The sequence below is a fragment of the Mytilus galloprovincialis genome, chromosome 1 (genome assembly GCF_965363235.1).
Source record: "Mytilus galloprovincialis chromosome 1, xbMytGall1.hap1.1, whole genome shotgun sequence".
NCBI classification, from domain to species: domain Eukaryota; kingdom Metazoa; phylum Mollusca; class Bivalvia; order Mytilida; family Mytilidae; genus Mytilus; species Mytilus galloprovincialis.
In genome coordinates, this window is record NC_134838.1 from 120,633,474 (window position 1) to 120,655,086 (window position 21,613).

Consider the following 21,613-nt stretch of genomic DNA (forward strand, 5'->3'; position numbering starts at 1 on the left):
ACATATTTTTTGTTATTTATGCATTAAAATCCTGGTATTCCTGCATGTATGCGTATTGTGCATGAATTGATCACAGTGAAGGTTACGAAAGTAGTTTAGGAAACATGGTTTATCGAAGAGTAAACCAAGGGAAAAAACTCTAATTGACCAATCAAATTCAAGTATTTAATAATATAAATGCAAATCATATAAGAATTATTAGTAAATATTATCTAATAATTCAATTTTGAATGTAATGCATTTTCTGATTGGCTGACGTCATTTTGTTTATCAGCCCATAGATGTAATTTTGTCATGTGACCGTGACATCATCACAGACCTGCCAACTTTTGAAAATCTCCATGGGGGATTTAGCGCGCGACCAGATTTTTAAGGGTTACAATTTTAGCGACGTTTCTGTGTGCATTGTTTTTTACTCCTAAAATAGTCTAAGTTCTCTTCTCTTTTCTTTTGGTATACTAATGATGAGCTTGTAGGCCTTGATTTCTTTTATTTGCATGATTCTTGTACTATTAAATTATAAAATTGACAAAATAACTGAAGAATAGAGAAAAATGGCATTAAAAATAAAGGATTCAAAGTAGACCCCCCCCCTTTTCCCCCTCCAAAGACCTTCTTATCTATGAACCTTGACTCAAAAGACCTAAAACTACATGTCCTAAAGTTAGAAGGATGAAGACAGATTTTGATTTAGTCTTACTTATGGTCTTATCAGTATCAATGAGAAAATGGATAAAATTTGAGTTATCTTTCTTTGTATTCAGAGGTGCTCTTACCGGCGGAGGCTTATACAGTAACACAGTAGAAGTGAATACAAAATGGCGTCGATTTTAAATCAACAGACACACAACGTCTGGTTTCAAAAATTTAACGGATTTCAAGATAAACGATGTTTTCTTGAGAGTTCATTACAGTTCTCATCTTTCAATTAATTATGATTTTGTTGTATAACTACGGCAAATGTTGCAAATTGTGTTTGTATGATAAATTGATTAAAATTGAAAGGCTGTTTGACCAAATTTGTGTATACAAATTAATTTTGAGGACTGTTACGACCCATTAGGTAATCTGATTACATACAACCACTAATTATGACACCTGTTGTGACTGTTGATTAGCGGAGGGTCATTAACTTGTCATAATATGTCCCCAGGTAAAATTATAGATTTTTTAAAATTGATCAAATAAAACTTCAAAATCGGTAAACAATAATTTTTTCGGGTATATTTGGTGAAAATCAGGATTTTGACTAGTTTTACGATCCTGATATCGGGATTCGGGTTGAGGGATAAAAATCGGGATGATACCGCGAAAATCGGGATAGTTGGCAGGTCTGTCATCAATGTTTTTTCATGACTTACTCTGGTTTGAAATGGATTTAAGAATTAAATTATAAGAAATGACTAATATTTTTTCTGCCTATTCGAAATAACATAAAAAAATGTGGTGCACGGGTTATTCAGTGTGCACCACATTTTTTATGTTATTTCTTCATAGACAGAAAAAATATTACAGTCATTCCTTAATTACATTATTTTCTAGTATATAAATTAATTCTCTTTTGTCCAATAGATAAGTTAAAGATGTGAACCAATAAATATATAATACACCTATTCAAATATAATCAAGGATCAAACACATGAACTCCAGCACAAATAAGCACATGCTACCAAAAGACCATCCAAACAATTTCTTAAAGAGTCACCAACAGTGGTTATCTAAAAATATACAAATGGCCACATCAGATACATTATCAAAACTGAAATATGTCTAGTTCAGTTGTGAGTGTAATAAAAAAAAAAAAAAGACCAAAGATATATCCAATATTACAGGTGAGTGATCTTACCTTGATAAATTTATACCCACCTATTCTGAATTTTGTTTGTTGTATCAACACGATCCTGGTTCATTCTGATGGAATATTTCACATGTGATTCAAGTCCATTTTTATGTTCTTTATCAAACACAATAGCTGTTAAATAAAAAATATAATTCTGAATAAAACGATATGTGATACATATGGTATACATCAATGAGACAACAACCCAACAACACAAATAATTGCTTCTGGGTACACTTGTCCCAACAAATATTGGTATCCAACCAATAAATATGAACCCACATTATTTGAAAAATAATTATCTGTCATCTATCACATTCAATAGGCTGTCAGCAAATTTACATTTGTTTTATTTATAGATTTAACCATGGAGTATATGTAATACACAAATATTACTGAAATTTAAACATATCAGATCATAAAACTGGTTAGTCCAAGTCAAAGATTATAGAATTAATTTGAAAATTTGTTATTTTTTTAAATAAGAACTGCACCTAAACTGACCATGAAAGAGTCTTCCCCATTACATTTGTGCTTAAAAACAATCAGTCGTTCAAAACTACCCCTTAAGAAAAACTAACATGAAAATGATTATTTTAACAAGAGAAAAATGTGTTGTTTATTACTCATAAATCATCATCTGTTTATAAACTTACCGCCAAAGTATTTATTTTGACCAATCAGCTGTAATGCTCTTGATGTCAATTCATATTCGGATTTGAATCCTTCAAACTTGTCAAATACAAAACACTGAAACAATACCACAATATTAAACATTTTATGAACATAATTTAACTATTTTGTGTTCAACTTACATCAAAACAAACAGTGTTGCATTTATGTAAATGAGTTAGATAGAAAAGCTGTGATTTGTTTCACTTTACTTTTGATTCCTAATAGCCTAATGTAACGGTACCCAAATTGCACCTATTTATCAAAAATAGCAGCGAAAATCTAACAAGATTTCCTAGAGACTAAAAAAATGGTATTTTTATGATTTGATACTATGCACGTCTTTCAACATAGGTAAAAATATTTAGATATACACAAAACGTTCACAATATTTATCAACAGATGAAGTGTTTACTGAAAAAGCAAAATGTACTGAAACGTCGCCATGCGACGTCATCAAAACGTCATCTTTTTAAAATTAACAAATACAATACGTTTCAAGTATCCATTTCTTAAAAAATGAAGAGTAAGCATGGACAAATATCCAATTGTTCAAAATATTTGAAAAAAATAAACAAAAGCTCTGTTATTCGACTTTTGACGATGCGAATTTAAGCATGGATGCAATTTGGGTACTCCTCATTACAGAATCTGGGATGGTTTGGAGGTAAGTTCAGACCAATTTTTCTATGATTCCTTATGGATTGAAAATCAAATTGGTGTACCTTTATAATAAAGAAGGATACGGCTACAAAATAAACACAAAATGGAAATTTTTGTCTTGATCATAAAAAAACTTAGTTGAAAAAACTGTCAAAATAGGTGCAATTTGGGTACCGTCACGTTACTCACCAATTTTGATTCCAACAATTTTCAAAAAGATCTTATTATCTTTATAGAAGTGAACATTTGCAGTAATATTGGTAAAGATATAAATGGTTCATACTACAACTCATCTTTTATAACATTTTTTTTATGGAGTGTTTACCCTACCTCAGACTATCCTAAAAGCTACAGTATATCATTTTTAGGTGAAGAGGAGCGGGGAGTATAAACCTAGAGGGATTGAATATGACATAGGTTATTCTACATGAACAGTTTATAAAGAAAGTACCTATAATTTATAAAAAGAGTAACTGATATCCTTTATTAAAGCTTGAGTTACAGATGTCCTTTCTAACACTACTAAGTTTTTAGTTCAACCAGACCTATTTGCTAACATCCAAAATGAATTACCTTTCCATATTCTGACACCATTTCAAGCACACTGTTAACATTCTCTAAAGCTTCCTTCCATGTATAATTGGAAATGTTAATATCAGTACCACTGTAAAGGAACTGAAACAGTGACTCACAGGGGCTGTAGTTTGGGTCCACATCACAAAGGGCTGTTAGTCCACTTTGGTTAAATCCTGGTATAGTGGACAAGAGGTCATTTATTCCACCTGTAGAGAGTCCTGGTATTAAGGACCCAATGTTAAATCCACCAACATTAAGTCCAGATAAGAGAGATGATATATTAAATCCTGGTAGTGTTCCATTACAAGCTGTTCGTCTAAGTGTATGCCATAGGTTATCACATGCTTCAGAACAAGTGAAATCCTGTAAATAAAGTCATGACTAAATAACAATAATTGAGTAAATACTTTGGATAAGTAAGGTTTGAAATCTTTTCAATCACAAAGGTCAATAAAGATGTGTGTATTATCAAATTATATAAGAAAATTAGCTTTAACTTTAAACCTTTACTAAATTAAATATTTAAAACCTTTGTTAAATTCTTTCAAAGATACAAAAATTTAGTTTGCAAGTTTGGCTGTACCTGTAGAAAATATATTTCAAATAGAATAGTACATCCTAAATTTTAATATTATGTTGTTAACCAAGCCCAGAAATTAAGATACGATCCTGATAAACTTATCAATTCTTTGAATAAACTTATTCTAAAAGTTACTTATTCAATGTTGTATTCAAATCTTTGAATATTGTTTTTATTGGTATAAATATTGATTTTGATATCAGTAGATTAAAACCATACTAAATATTATTATTATATTATATATATGTACTTTCATGATACTACAATCTGTATATATCTATATTTTGGCATTGCACCAGGTCATGTTTTAATGGGACTGTTAATGAGGTCTTTATGTGTTGTAGTATGGTCTAACCAGAATCTTAATAATTCTATTGTTACTCACTCTAAGAAGTTGTATCTCAGGGTTAGTTTCAAGAAAATTGGACAAAACATCAGATTCTGCTCTCCATGATCTGGCCAAGTCCACAATATTAAATAAATCATCAAATGTCTTGTTTGCCTATAAGATAAAAACAATATAAATTTTAATATTTTTTTTTTTAATCAGATCACACTAAAAGTTTGGTAGATCAGATGATGAATTCATTTTGACAACAATTAATTTTTTACAGAAATTGTGACCTTTTTATATATTTGCTTGATATTTTGAGGTGTTTTGGGATATTTTTGACAATTGAAACTCTAGCCTTTAGAGCCGCACATTAGTACTTCTCTTTGGTAAATTGATAGCAAGTTATTTCTATACACCTCAGAATAACAATGTATTCCTGTACTTACTAATTTAATAACATCATTAATCGCTGTTGTGTTTGGTGCATATGGTATCTTTCCTTCCACTAGAGGCTTTAACTGTTTCCAAATGGCATTACCAAAACTATTGGACTTTAAATTGTCAATCAAATCAGCACAAACAGTTCCTGTAATAAGATAAATCATATCTTAAATGATGGAAGACAAGAGGTTAGCAAAAAGTAATCTTGAAGCCTGACATTAATTTAAAGATTAGGATTTTTAACAATAAACAGGTGTGTATTCATTTAACAGCATACATTATATTGTTGACTTGACCAAAAGTTTGTTTATGTTTTCATGTAGATTAAATAGGAACATAAGTGTAAAATTGAGAATGAAAATGGAGAATGTGTCAAATTGGCAACAACCAGACCAAAAAGCAGAAAACAGCAAAAGGCCACCTATAATTGAGGCTTCGGGTCTTCAACCTAGCAAGAAAAACCCGAACCTGGAGGCTGGCATCAGCTGGCTCCTAAAAAAATGTGTACTAGTTCAGTGAAAAATGGATGTGAGTTTAATTACATCATGACTTGTATCACAATCTTTTTTAATTTTGCTTTGATTGTTCAATATGATAATGACATGTGTGAAACATGGACTGTGTTCCAGGGTTACCTATCACTTCATATCGAGCCATGCAAGCCTTACATGTGTGAAACATAGACTTACTTTTTCACTGTGTTCCAGGGTTGCCTATCACTTCATATCGAGCCATGCAAGCCTTACATGTGTGAAACATAGACTTACTTTTTCACTGTGTTCCAGGGTTGCCTATCACTTCATAACGAGCTGTGCAAGCCTTACATGTGTGAAAAATAGACTTACTTTTACATTGAGTTCTAGGGTTGCCTATCACTTCATATCGAGCTGTGCAAGCCTGACATGTGTGAAACATAGACTTACTTTTACATTGAGTTCCAGGGTTGCCTATCACTTCATATCGAGGTTTGCATGAATCGCATTGCTTTGCCATTCCTCTATCACTTTTATAATCTCCTTCAGGGCAAGGTTTACATGTATTGTCTCCAGCATTATAGAAATAGCCACGATCACAATATACTGTAAATTTTTAAAATACATTGATTATATTAACGCAAGAGTACCATGTGTACCCTGTTGTGCTGAGAGAAATTATTTTTAAATTAGGAGCATCTCAACAAACAAATTTGGGTACAAATGTTGAGTCCATCGCCCAATCATGACTTTGATTTTTGGGGAAATTCCAACTCATACCTATATTTCACAAGAGTGCACACACTGAAATGTCTCGCCTTCTATACTAATCATTGATTTTATGTTGATAGTCCTTAGTATAACAACTGTCACATAAACATAACATTAACCAAGATAACTAAACAAAGACCAATGAACCTTGAAAATGAGGTCAAGGTCAGATGAACCATGCCAGGCAGACATGTTCAGTTAACAATGCTTCTATACAATATATATAGTTGACCTATTACTTATAGTTTAAGAAAAAAATAGACCAAAACACAAAAACTTAACACTGTGCAATGAACCGTGAAAATGAGGTCACGGTCAAATAAAACCTGCACGACTGACATAAAGATCATAAAATATTTCCATACACCAAATATAGTTGACCTATGGCATATAGTATTAGAAAAAAAGACCAAAACTCAAAAACTTAACTTTGACCACTGAACCATGAAAATGAGGTCAAGGTCACATGACATCTGCCCGCTAGACATGTACACCTTACAATCATTCCATACAACAAATATAGTAGACTTATTGCATATAGTATGAGAAAAACAGACCAAAACACAAAAATTTAACTATAACCACTGAACCATGAAAATGAGGTCAAGGTCAGATGACACCTGCCAGTTGGACATGTACACCTTACAGTCCTTCCATACACCGAATATACTAGCCCTATTGCTTATAGTATCTGAGATATGGACTTGACCACCAAAACTTAACCTTGTTCACTGATCCATGAAATGAGGTCGAGGTCAAGTGAAAACTGTCTGACAGACATGAGGACCTTGCAAGGTACGCACATGTCAAATATATTTATCCTATTATTTATAATAAGAGAGAATTCAACATTACAAAAAATCTGAACTTTTTTTTCAAGTGGTCACTGAACCATGAAAATGAGGTCAAGGACATTGGACATGTGACTGACGGAAACTTCGTAACATGAGGCATCTATATACAAAGTATGAAGCATCCAGGTCTTCCACCTTCTAAAATATAAAGCTTTTAAGAAGTGAGCTAACCTCGCCGCCGCCGCCGCCGCCGCCGCCGCCGTAGCCGCCGCCGGATCACTATCCCTATGTCGAGCTTTCTGCAACAAAAGTTGCAGGCTCGACAATAGGAAAACCATAAACCATTCATATATTTCTCAGCTATCAGTTAGACACCAAATCTGTAGGTAGACCACTCATAATAAATATTTCTTAAAAAAGATCAGTACACAGATTTTACAGACATCTTAGCAGAAGATGAAATTGCACCTCTGTGATATATTCAACATGTCTGTGTTTACTTTTATAAAGGAAGAGATTCCTCTCTGGTGTTTTAAATTTACAGACATAAAAGTATGTGTGCTTTTTCAAGGGCATTTTCTCTGTCTATATCCTAATAAAAATAAGTCATTGAGTATAACTATCTTTAAAATCACTAATATGTAAAGAGAATACTTACAAACTGTACATTTAGTTCTGTCATTTTTAGTAGAGGTCATGTGACCTGTACATTGTAAACATGCTGTCCTGCCACCAGTTGATTTATAATAGTCGTCTTTACATGGAGCACATGTATCTGTCCCTTCCTCACCTGGTCCACAGTACACTGGAATAGATAGATAATATATGTGTTTATATACTTACTTTTTTATTTCTTTTGACAAATTGATGTACTATTTTCATTGAACAGTAATACATGTAGATTTAATATTTGAACATGATACCTGAAACTTATTTGTTCAGTATTTGCTGGTTTTCTGGGAAGTATTAAAAGGAAATTGCACTTTTCTTCACCAAATAAAACATAAAAATATTTTTCAGAATTACCTTTAAAGCTGTTTATATATTTTATTTGTTAGAATTTTTTTTTTAATAATGTCAAAACATCTTTGCTTACCTTTACAATCATCTTTTTTGTCAGATCCAGTGAAAGTGGTATTTTTGTTTGAGTCACATGACAAACAAGATGTCTGACCACGATTAGGCTGGTATGTGCTATAACCACAAGGAGAACATTTATTGCCATCAATGTATGAACCAGCCTTGCAATCCACTGAAAATAATATAAGGGAAATAATTACTACACCTATTATATAAAATTTCATAAAAAATCCATTTAATGTATGTGAACCAATAAAAGTGAAAATGGAATGATTTATTATATGTCCTATCGTCACCTTTAATAGGCCAGTTCCGGAATATGTTTTCAGACGAATCTGTCATGTGACTTCCCTCACCATGTGACAAAAATGTATGCATAGAAATTACCAACACATGTTGAGCAAACAGATGAAAAAGTTTTATTTTATACTGCATAAAATATTTGGGAAATTAAAATCTAAGATTGGTCACCCTCCCTCAGTCATATGGCAATCACGATTATGTACTTACAAAACATTAATTATTTATTGACTACCCTACAGAATGATGATTATGAATGTGTTGGAAACTTTTATAGAGCAGGGATACAGGCGCGCTTCTATCTGGTAAATGACGTCATAAAGGTGTGCAAAATTGACGATTTTTTTCCAGTGAAAGACATGATTCTAGAAATGACCTATATACCATGCAGGCCACAACAACTGAAACTATAATACAGACCGGAGAGGAAATTCGGGAAAAACAAAATCTTATTGCAAAAGACCTAAAAAAAATATGCAAATATCTAACTATATATAAAATGCATTGATATTAAACATAAGCATTACATTATTACAAACCATGAATTCCTATACATCTTTAGACAGTGTTTGATAGAACTATGAATTAGAAGCCTCAATTAAAATATTCTAGGTTCTTGTTATATATGTATATGCCAACACTGAAAGGAATGTGATTAAGTATGCAAGGTCAAAGGGAAAGTATCAACTATAATGTTAACAAGCTTCACTTCTTCATTATAAAGCATTCCAGGAAGTAGCAAAAGGGATACACAAGTTTACACTAAGAATCTGAGAATGTTTGGTTTAGTTTTGTTCTGTTTGAGCTCACACCTCATGTCCCCTCTCACCCCTTTTCCCTCTTCTTTCCAATTAGATCCTTTCAGCATTACATGTTATTTAAAAGTATTTAAAACAAATACGGTAGAGCTATCTTTTAAAAGAGAATAGCAATATATCAGACATGTAAATACTAAACATGTTTCTGCATTTCTACCCAAACCTCAAATAACATTTTATAATCAAATTTCTTAAATGAAATATTGCTATCCTCTAATATTTCTGTTATTTCCGACATAACCTCTATTAAAACTAAATTTACTATAAGTTGATTTTGTAGATGATTCTGTGGACCATTTTTGTTCTGTAAACCACTGATTGTTCTTTGTTGCCCTATTAGTGGTTGTTTCTGTGTTAACCTCTAGATTTACTATGTTGAAATAAAGTAATATGAAACACTAGACTGAACTTCTAGTATACTAGTAGAAATATCAGAAGAATTATGTCACATTGTGTTGACAATACTTTACTATTAAACATATATTTTCTTTGATAAAAGTTTTACAAAGCAGTTATTTATAACAGATGAGAGTTGTCTTGACAACACAAATATAAAAAAGAATCAAACATTGAAACAAACTCTTAAATATAACTAATGGAAATTTACACTATCTTTTCACCAGAATATCAAACAGAAACAGCAGTTATAAAGTTAAAAAAATAAGAGAGTTGATATTTTATTTGTTTCCTGACTATGACTAACACTTACTTATACATTTAGATCTATCATCACTTGCTGTAAACCCCTCTGAACACTTCATGCACCCCTGGATACCAGCTGTAGATTTGTAGTAATCTTTCTCACATTTCTTACAAGTGTCTCCCTCTGTACCAGCAGGGCAGATTTCTGAAAAAGTCATATACATCAAACTAAAGGACAATAACATGTAAATGCTACAAAAAACACATGAATACCATTATTATATTATTATATAATGCCTTATCTATATTTCATTAATTTATTATACTGAGTATGCATTTGACCTCCAAGCTCACAAGGTCAGTACAAAAGTGAACACGTCTTTATGATAAGATTCAATGTTAACTCTAAAACTACTAGGCTTGCTCTTAGTCCTACATACTATCTGCTTGATAAAAAACCAGCAAAAACAATATTAAAGTTTTCCATTTCACTTAAAATAGAATACACCTTCAATACCCAATGGCAATGCTCTATAGTTGATTGTACCATGAAGCACCTGACTTATCCTGACAATCTATAGATTCACTGGACCCTGCATTTTGTCTGTCATGGTTGGCTGGACATGCTGTTCATGACTTACCCTGAAAATCTGCAGATTTACTGGACCTGTTATGAATATGATATACTTGGAACTACAGATACTTGGGTTTATTATTACCAATGTACATTGGGAAGACAACCACATCATATTATGGAATTCTGGGATTCCCCATGGTATATTTGGCAGTCATTACTAGTTGTTATCCTGATCGGACATCCTCACATTGATGAGCGGCCTGATAGACGACAAATGACTCAAGCCTAGGATTGTTATATTCAGGTAATATAACACATGCACATACCCATATAAAATCATTACAGACCTGTACTTTGAGACTCATGGTTGGCTGGACATGCTGTACATGACTTACCCTGACAATCTGTAGATTTACTGGACCCTGTATTTTGTGTGTCATGGTTGGCTGGACATGCTGTACATGATGTCATGTTATACCCAGTCTGGTAGTATCCTTTCAAACATTGTATACATTGGCCATTGTTGATGTTGTATCCAGGTGCACAGTTTACTAAAGCAAATAATAAAATTCAACAGATCCGTGTTAAATAATTTTTTTTCTTCTTCAAATTTCATTAAATTCTTGACTCTCAGAACTATTATTCTAGAAGTTTGAACTCTGAAAGAGTCATATACCACTTAATCTTTTAAAAAAAACACTTTTACTTTGAAGTCTGAAATTTTTTAGAATAATAACACTGTATTTTTTTGTTATTATTTGTTATTACAAAACTGTATTGAATATTAATCTAAACATGGAAAATATTGAGTCGAAAATTTTAAGCCATTAGCCAAATATTCCGTTCATAATCTAGAATCAAATTTTTCTTAACGTTGTTTATACTTAAGACTTCCACATTCATATTTCTCCAGGCCTCGGTGGCTGAATGATCTAAGTAGTTACTACTGTAATCACTAGTCAGACACTGAGGTTGTGAGTTCGAACCCTGCTCGTGTTGGTGCACTCGGCTCCAATCTTAAATGACTAGGATCGTCAGTTTTCCTATCGAAGGTCGTGGTTTTATAGCCTAAATACGGTGCTTGAAAGTGGCATTAAAACCCAAAAAATCAAAAATTAAATCATTTATATTTCTCAAGCATTATACTCTTAGCAGGTTTTTCTTAGTTATTTTTTTATTTAGGATCTTCATAATTTAATATCTGAAGTTCAAATTTCGAAATTTTATAGGAATATATAACAGAAATATATACGAGTAGTTACTTTTTCAGTGGTACTTACAGATATTACATTGTGTCCTGGCCTGATTAGATGTTCTGTGTTGAGGACATTTCATACATGGATAAAGCCCTGCTGATGGTTTATAATAACCTAACTTACAACTGGAACAATCATCATCTCCCTCCTGGCCAGCTCCACAATTTACTACAGAAATAAAATCTATGTTTATTGTATTTTGTGTTGGCAAAGAAAATGGTATACAGACGTTTGAATAATGCCTTACAGTAGTATTTAAGATATTTTGGATTTTTAGCTAACTGAAACAATATAATCTACAGAACTGTTTGCAATTCCTACAATTCCTATATTTTTTCAGTAATATGTCTCTCACAGAACCTCTCTAGCTACAATTACATATCCAAATAATGAGACATACCTTGACAATCGTTCTCACTGGTAGAGGCTGTAGCATTAGTCTTTAGGTTGTCTTCACATTGTATACAGGACCCCTGATTGGCATTAGGCTGGAAGGTTCCTATCTTACAGGGGAGACAACTAGATCCAGCTATATAATATCCAGGTCTACATTTGGTTGCCCCTCGGCCACACACCAAATTCTGGACCAAGGCAGTGCCGTTGACTGTCTGTCCCATTGTAGTTCCCTGGAGCTGATTGAAAAGGCCTTCAACAGTTTCGATAACATCTCTGTCATTCTGGTAATCCTGGTATAAGGTTGCAAACTATCAAGTAAAAAGTAAAAAAAAATAATAATGAACTCTTGTTTCAAAGTACCAGTAGTTACCACCTACATTACTAATGACTTAAATTACAGAGAACACTGACAAATAATCATTCAGTTTGTTATGGCCTCTAAAATGTGTACCTAATAAACACTAATAACTCTTTCATTTACAGTCATACCAATCTTCATATTAAGGATAGTGTTTATCTCCATCAGTGTTCTCCCCAGGCCGTTTTAGCGTTATATTTTTTTACCGTGATGCTATAATAATTCCTGCGACGCTATAATTATTTTGAAGATGCTATTTTACTTGTCCTCAATTTTGAACTTTCATCTATTATCGATTATGATCATAAAAATTATATCACCTTTAATTGTAATCCCTTTAAGTCGGACACTAAAGGCAATTAAGAGATTGAATAGCCAGGTGTTAATTGCCCTCAGGGTGATAACTGTTTGGATGTGAATATCCCAAGCTGACACTTGTGACATGACTAATACCACGTGTCTGCAATCACCAATTTCGACATGGAAAAATGCAATCACAAAAACAGTTCGTAATCTATGTTTTGTATTACGAAATTTCAAAGATTAAAACGATTTTTTATTTTTTAAAAGGTGTCGTTTATTTGTGCAACTCTCCAAAAAATACTTTCTTTCTCTTCCGGTAATACGAGAGCGAGAATTTTGGTTTTGAGCTAAAATAAGTTTTATACTTCTTTAAAAAGTGATCATAATTGGCTTAAGTTTATGTTTAATTCATTTAATGCATTAAAAGCGTCTTATTCATTCACAATCTCTTGTCAAACAATGTTTATTCTCGGACTCATTTTCGTAAATTTTTCTACGGCCGCCATTGCACATTTTTGTGTAAACTACGGATCGGAATCGGACCAGATATGACAAAAATCCGCATTTTCACGATAATGACAACAGACGGACGGTAGACAGAAAAAATATACCAATAGAGAAAACTACGCATTAATAGACTATTTGTTAGATAACTTTGTTAAAAATACGTATCATTTTGATGTAAAGATAAGAAATAACAGGAACTAATTCATTCAGAGCCATGAAACAATGAATTTCATAAACATGATAAAAAAAAGTTTTTAAATTGATATTTTTTTTGCTACTTTTGCTACTAGTACTTTATCTTTACTTAATAATATAATATAAAAAAATAGTTAATTTTGTGTACTAGATATTTAGTTTTGTATATATACAGGTTGCACTATAATGAACCATTCATTCATTTGACTTATTGTTGGGTAACTGAAAGCACATATTTATTTTTATTTGGCACAAGAGGAAAAAAATAATTCTGTAATTATAAATGAATAAAGAAAACATAAACTGAAACAACTGTTTTTGTTGTTATAGTTTAATTGTATTCTCAGTTATGAATTGAACAATATAAACTAAAACATATAAAGGAAATAGAGCATCAACGCAACGCGACAAATGACAGTTATTTTTTTTTACGCAAAATGTGATGCTATCCAAAATTTCTGGGGAGAACACTGTCCATCAATAACAATTTGCCACCTTGATATAGCCATGATCTCTGGAAGTGGCACAGATCATGAACATTCAATCAATCTTAAAACAGTTTTAGTTTCAATAATATTTATAAGAAATAAGAATATCTAAGTAACTTACATCATTGGCTAACTGTAATAATTCTGCTGGATCAGATACTAATTCTTGTCCTCCATTCCTCTCTATATAATCTATTATCTACAACAGAACAAGATTTTACATATGATACTGTATAGAAGCCTGTCAACTGTTGAAGACTTTGATGATTTCTTTGATGTCATTTGTTTATGTGTGTAATTTGTATACCCAATATTTCCTTGTTTTCATCCACTGGATGTTAAGCAACCAACAATCAATTGATTCTTGTTTTTATAGGTGAGTCTCAGAGGATACATTTTTTATGGTTATTTAGATCAATTCATGTCTTATACAAAGAGCATTTTATATCACAAAATAAATTCTACTCTGAGCTATTCCATTCAAACATGTATGATATCCAGGGAAGGCAATTTGAAAATGAGATTTCAAAGTGTACTCCTCAGTAAAACTTTATAGAACAGTCCTTACTTGTACTAGGTAACAAACTTCTCATTTCAGTTAATATAGGCTACAGTTGAACTCTATTATAACTTTCAGATAAATACAACATCTCATAGAAATGGAAACCAAGACTAAAAGGATGGTCTCTCTTATCTTTAAACATATATTGTAAAAAGGCAGTAGCAGATCCAGGGGGTAGGTTCCGGGACGATCAATGCATTTGAATGGGGACATGTGGTTGGAACCCCCCTCTTTATCCTGGGTTAAGAACCCCCCTTTTTAAAATGGCCGGATCTGCCCCTGAAAGGCCTAAACTTAAACAAAAATATGATGACTGTCACATGAACTACCTCTGCAACCAAAAATAGAACCTCCCTATAAAATTTATACCTCTTCATTTGATCTAGTATTGTTGAGTGCTGACAGAAGTAAACCATACAGCTGGTCAAACTGGACTAGGGTCAGATTACACAGCTGTGTCTGTACTGTATCTGAGATAGACTGTGTCGGGAAAATAATAGTCTCATTTAAGTTTCTATCACAAACAAGACCACGAAGATTCTGAGCAGTTGTGTTGGTGTTTGGAATACCACCTGATGTTCCGTTGTTTTGTATCAATCGACATTCTCTAAAGTCGATCAATACACCAGTTGGCAGCTATGATAGAAAAAAAGACATATATTAGCACAAGAAAATATTGATGCAAGCTAGCTTCAATTCTTGTCAAAATTTTATTGAAATAGAAGAGCATGCAATTTATATTCCTTAATCTTAAATCAAAACATAATCCAACTCAGTTGTGTTTTAAATGTTGTTAGATTGAGATATTTTGTCAGGCTTGTTAAAAGAAAAAATTCTGCAATAATGAGTCATACTAATCTGATTCTTAATTGTTTTAAACTCAAGTATATTTTGAAGACAATTATTTATAATACAACAAACTGTGAGGAACTCTCAGATCTGTATTTGGTGTCTTTTTGTTGTTGGGATGTTCAAATACCCAGCCACATCCACTCTGTGTTTTTGTTAGATGTTTTTTAGCCTTATTCAACTTATTTTTATAGTTTGTTCTTATGTTGTATTGTTACACCACTGTCCCAGGTTAGAGTGAGGATTGGGATCCTGCTAACATGTTTAATCCTGCCCTATTCTGAATGCATGTGCCTTTTCCGAGTCAGGAGCCTGTTATTCAGAGGTTGTCGTTTGTTGCTTTGTTACATATTTGTTTTTGGTTCATTTTTTGTACATTAATTTAACTGTTAGTTTTATCGTTTGAATTGTTTTACATTTGTCATTTCGTGGCCTCTTAAAGCTGACTATGCAGTATGGGCTTTGCTTATTGATGAAGGTTGTAAGGTGACCTACTGATGTTGATTTCTGAATCAGTGGTCAAGAGTTGTCTCATCGGAAATCATATCACATCTTCTTTTTCATATCTACGTACAAATGTATGTTCATGAAGATATTGTCTCTAAATATATATGTTATGGAAAAATGGTCTCAAATATAATTTGTAGCTATTGTGGTTGCATATTTTGTGGCTAAATGCTCTCTACATACATAGTTTAAATGGTCTCTGTATATATAATGTAGTTAAATGGTCTCTACATATATTGTGGATAATTGGTCACTACAAATTTTGTGTCTAAATGGTCTGTTCAAGCATATATAATAGACTTACAGCTGGATTTATTGTGGCATTAAGTAACTGATCTATCACATCAGGAGACAGACTGATATTGTTGTTAATGATCTGGTTCCTCAGGTCTGTAGGATTAGTCACTATGTTTCCTAGGTTGAGACCACCTACAATAGACAATAAACCACATTTAAAGGGGAAATAACTCCTGCAAATGTAGAATTGATTGATATGTTTCACAGATTTATACCTGCTACAATACACAATATAAATCACCTTTAAAAGGACAATTACTCCTGCAGAAGTAGCAGATCAGCCAGATTATCAAATCCTCCAAGAGCTTGCTTATATAATCTTTGAAAAATCCAGTAAGAAATATATGAGTGTGAGTCCTTACATTTTTACAATACAATTTTAATATAAATTACATTTCAAAAGGATATGCTTCCTGTAAAAATAGATATTCAATATTAATATTCAAACTTTTTCAAGAGATAATTGACACAAACTTTTAATATGAATTTCATAAACACTTCACATGAAATGAAGGCTTTGTAGAGAGCTTACAATTTTCTATATAATTTATATTTCCAAGGGGTTTGACTCATTTAAAAATATTTGATCACATAACATTAAGTTATTTAGGATGAAAGATATCTATACATATTCCTTATGAATTATAGGTGTACAAACCTGTTGCTGTTCCATTCCTGATCATGCCAAGTACTCTAAATATAATCTGTCCATCTCTTAGCAAGTTCCGTATAAGTACAGGATCTGCTAATTGTCCTATATCTGTCAAAATTCTAGTTATCCTAGGAAATGTAAAATTCATGTCTTTTTATTTACAAAATTAATATATAGTCAATGGCATCCACGTTACACATTATTTAGAACTTGTTCAAAATTTGGTAACAATATCATGTATGAAAGTTTGAATTTAATAGATTTCAAAACAATTGCATCTATGTCAGATATTCAATTATTCTTGTTTTTGACATCACTTATAATTTGATATTTTACTTATCTGAGTTTTAAAAATTAGTAATTTCAATGCAAAGTCTACAATAATTCTGACAACTACATAAATGTTTCATTTTTAACAGTCTATGTTTTTAAATATATTTTTTTTATGTCACATTATGTTCCTGGTCATACAAAGTTGGTACAGAGAATTACTGCGCATATATATATATATATATATATATGGCTTTGGTACTGTGCATTACAGATATATTTGTAAATTTTTGCATGCATTTATTCATTGCAATTTTTTCGTGAAAGGACAGACAAGTGAGATTAATTATTGCAATTTTCAGAAAATTCTGCATATAAAAATCTTATCATTGTGATACTCAAAGAGTCACATTACTTGTATTTATGAAATCTACGCTATAATTAGTGCCTTTACAGTACTTACAAAGCCTGTGGATTTCCTGTGGCTGTTGTACCAGCAGCTTCATCAGCTGTAACGGTCTGGTAACATCTGTTCTCTGCATTACAAACTAACGATTGTAGAAAAGGCCAAGTGCCAGCACTTGGCATAGCATTGCCATCAAAGTGACCTTTAAAATAGAAAAATAAATGGTTTACACAAAGATATGTCTAACCTTTTTGTTGTTTTGATAGTAAAATGTAAATGTTAAATTAAAATACCGATACTTTAACATGCAAGTAATGCAAAATATTTAAATTCAATGAACCCTGACTGACGGTAAAGGCCCAAACAATCTCCATGTAAATAAGATGAACCAATGCTAATGCAACATGAGCAACACGACCGTTGCCACATGTGGAGCAGGATCTGCTTACCTTTCTGGAGCACCTGAGATCCCCAGTTTTGGTAATTTTCACCTCCCTTTTAGTTTATGATAAATTAACATATCTCTGTAGTTCAGGATAAATTTACTTGAGCAACCAAAAATTGGAGAATAAGTCCATGGATAACAGATGATGACCCTTTGTGCATACAACATTATGATTTTAAAAGGGCACAAATCAAGAACTGTTAAAGAGATGTATCCCAAACTTGAACTTGATCTGTGTTCTATGGTACTAAGCATTGCGTATATGTTTCATAACATTTGGTGCAGGCAAACTAAAGTTAGAGAACAGAAACAATTTTTGAATGTATAGACGGACAAGGGTAACACTTTATAATAATGTCCCCCTTGGCCTGAGAGGGAACATAGAAATTCCTATTGTATACTTTAGGTTAAATCTACATTAGATAGAATTTCCCATGGAATATATACCTTAGTTCAGCAAAAATTTACAGGATAAGTCTATATGAGACCCCGAAAAAAAAGACGGTATACTGTAATGAGAGAAACTTTCACGAGACAAAAATCCCATATAACATATTAATGATGAAACAACCAATACATCAAATGAACAACACTATTTTTGTTGTTATTGATCTTGCTTGAATGTTAGAAACTACATGTCTTACAATGTACAGCAAAACATGTCAATGCATAGCCAATACGAGAAATGTAAATATGTTTGTGCAATTATGTAAATGCAAGGAAAGAAATTATGTTTCTCATTAAACATGTTTAAGGTTTTAAAACTCTAACAATTTAAAATCAATGGGAAAATATCAAATTATCATTAAAACATCTTTTACAAATGGCCACATACTATATCTTATATCATGTATATTATACATTTTTTATATGTCATCATTCATGACAATTCAATTTAGATTATATCAGTTAAGTGTTTTATGGTCCAGACACTTTCCCACAGAATGTCCAATAGTTCACCTGAGGTAAAACCTGAGGTAAAACATTCCCTCAAATGTGAAATATATTCATATAAATAAATTACAGGTAAAATTTGACTGATTTTGAATCGTCTAGAATAAAAGAATCATACAAATTATGTATACTGGTATATATACCTGCCAACTTTTTTTAAAATCTCCATGGGGTATTTAAAGAATAAGAGAACATAATGCATGTCTTCTACATGTCAATAATGTTTTAAGCCTAATATTCTATGGTTATGAATGAGTGCATGTGTGCTTAAATGCATTTTCATTCCCTTGAATGCCAGTTTTAATGCAGTTAGTTTAAGTAATAAAGGATTTCAAGAGTCTGGCCGAGACTTCTCATGGGGGGAAATCCCCAATAAATCAGAAAACTTGGCAGGTCTCTCAGGGAGTGAGTGGTACTTTATAGTGCATAATAAAATTTCAAACTTTAATTCAACACATTCATGTAATAAATACCTGGTCTAAATGTAGATGTACATTCTTATTCTAGATTCATTTTTTAAGAAAAGGAAATTTAATTTCTCCTTTTGTGCCATATATGATATAAATTGCATAAATATGACTCCCCTGGACTGATTTGTCTTAACTTTACCTCATATATATAAATAGGTATAACCAAACAGAAAATAAATAACTAAAGACCTTAAATGTGAAAGAATTTAAAATAAATAAGAAGTATCTTCCCCCCCCCACCCCCCCTCGTCTCCAGAACAGGTTAATTTACAATGACCGACAGAAGAATTACTTACATTCAGGTTGATTGACTTTGAGATCTGGTCGTGTTCTTACTATCACAAGAATTAAAAACAAAGCTAAGGGAAATACGATCTCAGCAAACAAGCGAAACTACAAAGAAAATTTATAGTATGTTACTAATTTGATACAATTCTATTCAGATCTAATAAGGTAAATAATAAACAAATAAAATAAATTTAACTTACTCAACATGGAAAATGATCTTCTCAATTCTAATTATGAGGTCTTATTCAGTATAATAACAGAAATTATTCAACAGTAGCAACTAAAGTAATTCCCTGTGAAGTGTGGAAGAAGGACTAAATGTGAAAAAATTACTGTGGATTCATTTAATTTCGTAGATACCAATTTTTGAAGGATATAGAAAAAATTTGTAAGGGTTCCGCGGAACCCAGTGTCTCGCCTATTTTTGCTGTAAATCACAGGCTCAACAACAATGAGGAAAAAAATCAATAAAAATATTCCTCTTGTTACTATTTTATGATTGTAAGAAAATCTAAGTCCATTTGAAAGTAAATTACAGAAAAAAACAGAGTAATCTTTTTACAAACTTTACTTCTGGATACAATCTTATGATCATAAATAAGGTTATTTCCAAGTTTGGTACAAACCCAGGATAGTTTAAGAAAGTTATTTAAATTTTAAAAACTTTAACCACAGAGTGAATGTAATGGTTCCCTGCAGAAAAAACTAAGTCCATTTATAAGTAAAATACGGAAAAAATTGAATTTTATTTTTACAAAATTTTCTTCTGGATACTATCTTATGATCATAAACAAGCTTCTGTCCAAGTTTGGTACAAACCCAGGATAGTTAAAGAAAGTTATTAAAATTCTAAAAACTTTAACCACAGAGTGAATGTAATGTTTCCCCGCAGAAAAAACTAAGTCCATTTATAAGTAAAATACGGAAAAAATGGAATTTTATTTTTACAAAATTTACTTCTGGATATTATCTTATGATCATAAACAAGCTTCTGTCCAAGTTTGGTACAAACCCAGGATAGTTTGAGAAAGTTATTAAAATTCTAAAAACTTTAACCACAGAGTGAATGTTTTGTTTCCCCGCAGAAAAAACTAAGTCCATTTATAGTAAAATACGGAAAAAATGGAATTTTATTTTTACAAAATTTACTTCTGGATACTATCTTATGATCATAAACAAGCTTCTGTCAAAGTTTGGTAGAAATCCAGTATAGTTTAAGAAAGTTATTAAAATTTCAAAAACTTTAACCACAGAGTGAATATTTGTTGACGCCGCCGACGACGCCGACGACGACGGAATGTAGGATCGCTTAGTCTCGCTTTTTCGACTAAAGTCGAAGGCTCGACAAAAATTACATATTCATGGATATCTAATTTCGTGGTTTTGTCAAAGTCTGCATATAAGCATGAACAAATTGTCCTTCTTTGAATATTTAATTTTGTGGTTCACCTGTACCATTCAAATCCACGAATATTGGTATCCCACGAATAATAATGAATCCACAGTATTTGAAAATTGAAGATGCTTTACAGTTTTAATAAACTTGTACTGAGATTCAATGAATGTGACCACAACTCAAACTTAAACCAAAATTTGAACCTGAAAATGAACCTATTTAACATTTCATGTATAGTATTTTTATGCAATCAGGGTCATTCTAGTAATTTAACATATAAATTTTCAAAAGTTCACATCAAGATAAAATATGTGCACCAAGTTATTCGACATGTTGATTTTACCAAAACTTCACAGTGTAATAACTTAACTAAACACTCCCTTACCAGATATGAGATGGAAAACCAGAGTCATTTCTTAGAGAGACCAGAAAACATAATGCCCCTTACTATTG

The 21,613-nt window shown here is 31.9% G+C and overlaps 1 protein-coding gene across 4 annotated transcripts in view; it reads right to left on the reverse strand.

Annotated features, from left to right (window-relative positions):
• The window catches only part of LOC143055224 (phospholipid-transporting ATPase ABCA1-like), a 75,276-nt gene that overhangs the window by 48,059 nt on the left and 5,604 nt on the right, over positions 1 to 21,613 (reverse strand). For all 4 annotated transcript variants that reach the window (XM_076228370.1, XM_076228376.1, XM_076228358.1 and 1 more), the window contains exons 3-20: positions 19,773 to 19,869; positions 17,665 to 17,809; positions 16,938 to 17,059; positions 16,287 to 16,411; positions 14,996 to 15,262; positions 14,186 to 14,263; positions 12,218 to 12,521; positions 11,842 to 11,985; positions 10,957 to 11,112; positions 10,052 to 10,189; positions 8,241 to 8,396; positions 7,803 to 7,949; positions 6,030 to 6,185; positions 5,112 to 5,251; positions 4,717 to 4,833; positions 3,749 to 4,114; positions 2,497 to 2,590; positions 1,867 to 1,972 (exon numbers count right to left, since the gene is read on the reverse strand). In XM_076228370.1, coding sequence (XP_076084485.1) covers positions 1,867 to 1,972; positions 2,497 to 2,590; positions 3,749 to 4,114; positions 4,717 to 4,833; positions 5,112 to 5,251; positions 6,030 to 6,185; positions 7,803 to 7,949; positions 8,241 to 8,396; positions 10,052 to 10,189; positions 10,957 to 11,112; positions 11,842 to 11,985; positions 12,218 to 12,521; positions 14,186 to 14,263; positions 14,996 to 15,262; positions 16,287 to 16,411; positions 16,938 to 17,059; positions 17,665 to 17,809; positions 19,773 to 19,869 — 2,858 coding nt within the window. The remainder of the gene's footprint in view (positions 1 to 1,866; positions 1,973 to 2,496; positions 2,591 to 3,748; positions 4,115 to 4,716; positions 4,834 to 5,111; positions 5,252 to 6,029; positions 6,186 to 7,802; positions 7,950 to 8,240; positions 8,397 to 10,051; positions 10,190 to 10,956; positions 11,113 to 11,841; positions 11,986 to 12,217; positions 12,522 to 14,185; positions 14,264 to 14,995; positions 15,263 to 16,286; positions 16,412 to 16,937; positions 17,060 to 17,664; positions 17,810 to 19,772; positions 19,870 to 21,613) is intronic.